Consider the following 6000-nt stretch of genomic DNA (forward strand, 5'->3'; position numbering starts at 1 on the left):
GAGTTTCAACACTGTGGAAGAGTGAAGGGGGGAAGGAATAGACTTCATGAAAATAATCTAGCTAGTCAGTAAACATATAAACAACCAAATAATAATTACTAGTTTCTGAGAGTGGTGGAGACCATTATTCAGATTTACTACATAATATAAAATGCCCAATTTTTTTAAAAAAAAATTATAGCCAGGTGTAGTGGCATACACCTTAATCCCAGCAGCTCAAGAGGCTGAGGCAGGAAGATGGCGAGTTCAAAGCCAACCCCTGTCTCTAAATAAAATACAAAATAGGGCTGAGATGTGGCTCAGTGGTCGAGTGTCTCAGAGTTCAATCCCCAGTACCAAAAAAAAAAAAAAAAAAAAATTATACTACACAAATAAATACAAAAGTATGATCCATACACTGGGAAAAAAAACAGCAGGCAACAGAAATTACCTATAAGAGCAATCAAATGTCAGCCATAACAAAAAGACTGCAAAACAGCCATTATAAGTATGTCCAAAGAACAACAAAGATGATTTACAGTCTAGTGGAAGCATTTCACACAGGCAGATCTATAGCAGAGAACTTCTATCAGTAGCCACTCTCCCTAACAAGCAGCCTGTGAAAGAGGGATACAGAAAAGATAGGTTTAGACCAAGCTTCAATTTGAAAATCCCTTTTATTACTTTAGAATAGAAAGAAATTTTGTATTTCATTTCACAATATCTGTTACGGATTGAAAGGTTCTGCCTCTGTTCTTGTCCACTCATACTCTGAAACCCTAACCACCAATGTAATAGTAATTGGAGATGGCCTTTGGAAAACAATGAGGGTAAAAGGAGGTCATGAGAGTAGGGCCTTCATGATGGGATTAGTGCCCTTATAAAAGAAGAGAGATCTTTCCTATATGAAATCATTGCAAAAAGAAATGAGCAAGTAAGAAAAAGAGCCAAGAGTAGCTGGTATCTTGATTTAGGACTTTGAGCCCCTAAAACAGTGAGAAATAAATGCCTGTTGTTTAATTCATTATTTCATTATAGCAACCTCAGTTGACTAAGACAACATGTACCACGGGTGCTGTGGCACATGCCTATAATCTAAGTGGCACATGCCTAGGATACTAAGACAGGAGGATCACAAGCTCTAGGACAGCCCGGGTAACTTAGCAAAACCCCATCTCAAAATGGGGAGAATAAAAAAGGAAGGGGACTGGGAATGTAGCTCAGTGGTTCAGCATACTGGGGTTCCAACTACAGTACAATAAAAAGGACAGTAAGTCAGTGTTTTAGTGGTTAACTTTTTTTTTTTTTTGGTGGTACTGGGGATGGCATCCAAGGTCTTATGCATAGCAGGCAAGTACTGTACAGTGGAACTATATTTCCAGCCCTTTTTTTTAATATTTATTTTTTAGTTGTAGTTGGACATAATACTTTTATTTATTTTTGTGTGGTGCAGAGGATGGAACCTGGGGCCTCACACTTGCTAGGTGAGCGCTGTACCACTTGAGCTACAACCCTAGCCCCTCCAGACCTTTTTGTTTGTTTGTTTTGTTTATTTAATTGTAAGACAAGGTCTAACCAAGTTGCCCACGCTGGCCTCAAACTTGCAATTCTCCTGTCAGACTCCTAAGTAGCTGGATTTATAGCCATGCTCCACCATACCCATCTGACAATATTGTTTTAATATAAAAATACCCAGAGAGGGCAGTCCCATACCCTGTTCCTTACTTGCTATGTGACCCTGACCAACTCATTTATGGGCCTGTTTCTTCATCTGAAAAGAATATTGCAATGTCCATCTTACAGAGCAGGTATAAAGATTAAATGAGAAAAAAAATCTAAAACTGTTATACTTCTTGGCATAAATAAAGTACTAGATGAGACACTTTAAAAATCTAGATGGCCAGAAGTTTATGAATCTTGAATTCTGATCACTGTCATAGGAACATTTAGGCTAAGGCAGGGGGTGTAATTCAGTGATAAAGTGCTTGTGTCACATGCACAGGCCCTGGGTTCAATCCTCAGTACCACAAAAAAGAGAAAGAGAGAGAGAGGGGGTTGGGGAGGAGAGAGAGAGAAAGAGAGAGAGAGAGAGAGAGAGAGAGAGAGAGACAGAAAGTAAGATAAAAGAGGGAAAGGCCCCTCTTATTTTTAAAAGAATATTATCAATTAAGATTCAGATACTCTTCTAAACTCAAAAGGAACACTCAGGACAAGCAACAAAATCTTTGCTTTGCAAAAGGCACATATGTAGAATTACTGCTGTACTTGGCCCCCACTCCGCCAAAAAAAAATCTTAGGGTCTTTTAGGGGGCAATGCTAAATGAATTAAAAATCTCATGGAAAATAGTAAAGTGATGATGCAGTTAACCTAATACAGGTGACAAATACAAATCAGTAAAGAAAGATATTTGATAAACAGCCTATCACAAAAATAGTTTTGTCTAGAAAGTAGCCTACCACTATCACCTCCATATAATCATGAAGCAAACGCAATCACTGTTGCCCTTTACACAGAAAGCAGAGAGAAAATGTAGTGAGCACTCAGAGAACCGCTTCAATTCACTTCGTATTTAAAACTAAGGCACCAGCAGGTTGGGAGGCTGAGACAGGAGAATTGCAAGTTCAAAGCCAGCCTCAGCAATAGCGAGACAACTCAGTGAGACCCTGTCTCTAAATAAAATACAAAACAGGGCTAAAAGACAAAATGTGGCTCAGAAGCTGAGTGCCCCCGAGGTCAATCCCTAGTACTCCCCCTCCAAAAAACAACAATAACAAAAAATTAAGGCACCCAGCTACTAAAGAGGATGAGGTAAGAGGATCACAAGTTCCAGGCCAGCCTCTGCAATTTCCCTGAGATTCTGTCTATTTAAAAGGCTGGGACATAGCTCAGCAGTAGAGTATTCTAGTACTGCAAAAAAATTAAATAAATGAAACATAGATCCTGAATGCCTCTACTTAAAACCCTGCAATGGTTCTCTATTAACTTGAAATAAAATCTCAAGTCCTTTAAATGGCCTTTAAGATCTGGACTCCGCTACCTTTGTAGCCACATCTACTATTCACCCTCTAGTTTAATTGAGACAATAGTTTTACTTACTATTCCTCAGATTCAACAAGAAAATTCTCATCTCAGGGACTCTACATTTGATATTCTTACCCCCAATCTTCCCACAGCTCACTTACTTGCTTTCTTGAGGACTTTTCATTCCGGGACCTTTTAGTGAGGGAGGCATCCTACATTAATTTATTAAAATTATAGTTTTTCCAAGTGACCCTGTCATCTCTCTCCTCTGATATTATTATTATTGCTCTTATCACTGTCTAGCATATTATATATTTTGTTTATCTTGGTGATTATATGCTTCCAACTAAAACAAAAAGCACAGAATATAGCTTTAGTTTGTTCACTGTTATGCCCAGAGTTTAGAACAATGACTAGCACATAAAAAACATACTCAATAATTATGTACTGAATAAAATGATATTTACTATTGCATAAATAAGCTGAAGAAAATGCCAATGATGTTATTTTTCGTGCAGTATTAAAACTGTTTATTCCTACTAAAGTATTTTAGTTTTGGGCTTGGAGTATTGCTCAGTGGTGGGGTATATGCTTAATATACAGGAGGTCTAATCCCTAGTACCACAAAAGTTTTAGTTTTATGCACCAATGTAAACTTACATGATCATATAATCAGAATGCACTTTTTGTATAGAGAATTTTTTTTACATCAACATTTCCTCTCAAGTCTCACAACCTATTATAATTACCTTATTTAAAGCATGTCCAACATGAGGATCACCATTTGCATAAGGAGGTCCATCATGAAGACAAAATTCTGTCTTTGTTTTTCTTTCTTTTTGCCATGAATAAAGTTCGGAAAACCCACATTTCTGTTGAAAAAGAACAACAATGTCTAAACATCATATACTATAGAATCTTATCATAAATAACAACCAACACTTGCTCATTTTTTTATCTCATTCCAATCTATTCAACTCTGATTATTAATGAAGTTTCTGAAATGCACAACTGAGTATTCTCTTGAAACTTTTCAAGTTTCTCCCCCATAGACTTCAGACTGAAGTCTAAACTCTTTACATGGTTTCCACACCTTACAAAGGTTTAGTACCACTCAATTCTTGGGCAACCTCTCTGTACTCCCACCCCTTAATCTTCAATCCAGTCCTGCTGAATGCCCTATAGATTCCCCCAGGCACTTCTAACTTATTCTTGCTATTCTTCAGCTTTAACACCTGCCACTTCCTAAATCTGGAATAACACTCATTGCAGTCACACACACCTTCCCTCACTAGCTGTGTGGCAGTGGCCAAGTCTCCTATAGATCTACTCATCTGGAAAAAAAAAAAAATGTTATATATGTTACAAGGCAGGATTGAAAATTACATGAACAAACAACTGAAACTGTGACACTTCTTAGCATATAGAAGGTACTACTTTTAAAAAACTAGATGGCCAAAACAGGTTTAAGATCTTGAACCCTGGTAACTGTCATTAAGAATATTTAGGCTAAGCATATTAACAGTACTTGCAACTATGGAAGACTTTTTTTTTTTTTTAAACTCTACAATTACAGAAACACTTAGTAAGTTCAGTGCAAAGTAGAAGACAGAGAGTAAAATGGGGTCTCAAAGAAACCTTACCCATCAAAGGAGTTATAATTCCAACTAAGGACCTAAAGATCCGACAAAAGTGGGCTTCAACTTCCCCTCGTTACTTATAAGTTTATTTTTACTTATATGTGTACATGTTAATTCGCTTTTGACAAGTCACTGGAAAAGTGTCCGAAGTTGATTTACTTTCCCGGACTAGATATGGGATGTGCATCCGATACTTGCGGGCATCTGAGCATCACTCGAGTCTCCCTGAATATCTCGCTGCAGAACCTGCCACAACTGAGGGGCCTGTCAAGAGATTTCTTCACTTAGGTGTTCACCAGTAAAACCCGAAGGAAGCAGAAGACTTCCCGGGATCCGGTTTCTGCCGGCCGCCCTCCCGCCGAAGCCTGGTCGGTGTGATGGGCCCAAGAGCGCCGGTTTTCCTCCGCCCCGCCCCGCTGGCCTCCGGGTGCATGCCCCGCGCCCACGAGGGGCCTGTACCTGCTGGATCTCCAGCTCCATGTCCGGCTGCTGGCGGCCCAGCAGCTTCATGGGGAAGTTGGTCTGAGGCAGCAGAACTGTGTCGCGGTACTTGCCGCTATTCGGGTTGGTCAGCTGGTTACTGGCCCCGGTGACAGACCGCACTAGAAGCCTCCTTGTCGCCCCTAGCCACCCTAGGCGACAGGGAAGGCGGGGCGGTCCCCAGAAGCTCCGGGCCGAGGCCAGAGCCGTAGCCCCCGGCCCTCGAGGGCACAGTCCCCAACGCATGGCGGAGCAACCCAGGACGCCCCTTAAGTGCGAGGTCCAGGGTTCCAGCCCAGGCTGGAAGAAGTAAGGACCCCCAAGAATCTGGGCGGGAGTGCGCACGCGCCCGGCAGCACGGAAGGTGCGTAGTCCCGGAATCGGAGAGGATTGAACCTCTCCGGGTCTTCGCTGCAACCGTCGGGGCGGAGCCGTATCCTAGGGGGCGGGGGAAAAGTGTCTAAGCCCTCGGGTTTTTTTCAATCACAGAGCCTTGATTTTAAAAATATGTACGTTTATATCGTGGCACACTCCTGTAATCCCAGCGGCTGGGGAAGCTCAGGAACTCAAAGCCAGCCTCAGCAATGGCGAAGCCTAAGCAACTCAGTGAGATCCTGTCTGTAAATAAAATACAAATTAAGGCATAGGGCTGCGGGTGTGGCTCTGTGGTTGAGTGCCCCTGAGTTCAATCCCCGGTACCCAACCCCCGCCGCAAAAAAAAAGTATATTTAATACGATATATTTATGCTGTTGCTTTAATATATAATCAACAAAAGTTATTGACAGGTTAATTTCTATTTATTCCAAGCCTTAGAAATTTGGTATCTTATACACAACAGCACATCTTCATTTGACTTAATCACTGGTAAAGGCCTCAAT

General features: G+C 41.0%; 1 protein-coding gene across 1 annotated transcript in view; it reads right to left on the minus strand.

The window, feature by feature from the left end:
• Iars2 (isoleucyl-tRNA synthetase 2, mitochondrial) overlaps nucleotides 1-5495 on the minus strand; it is a 56433-nt gene extending 50938 nt beyond the window's left edge. The window contains exons 1-2 of the mRNA XM_027934775.2: nucleotides 5101-5495; nucleotides 3751-3873 (exon numbers count right to left, since the gene is read on the minus strand). Coding sequence (XP_027790576.2) covers nucleotides 3751-3873; nucleotides 5101-5367 — 390 coding nt within the window. The 5' untranslated portion in view covers nucleotides 5368-5495. The remainder of the gene's footprint in view (nucleotides 1-3750; nucleotides 3874-5100) is intronic.
• Nucleotides 5496-6000: the final 505 nt, after the last annotated feature.

Source organism: Marmota flaviventris, chromosome 12, assembly GCF_047511675.1.
Source record: "Marmota flaviventris isolate mMarFla1 chromosome 12, mMarFla1.hap1, whole genome shotgun sequence".
Classification (NCBI taxonomy): domain Eukaryota; kingdom Metazoa; phylum Chordata; class Mammalia; order Rodentia; family Sciuridae; genus Marmota; species Marmota flaviventris.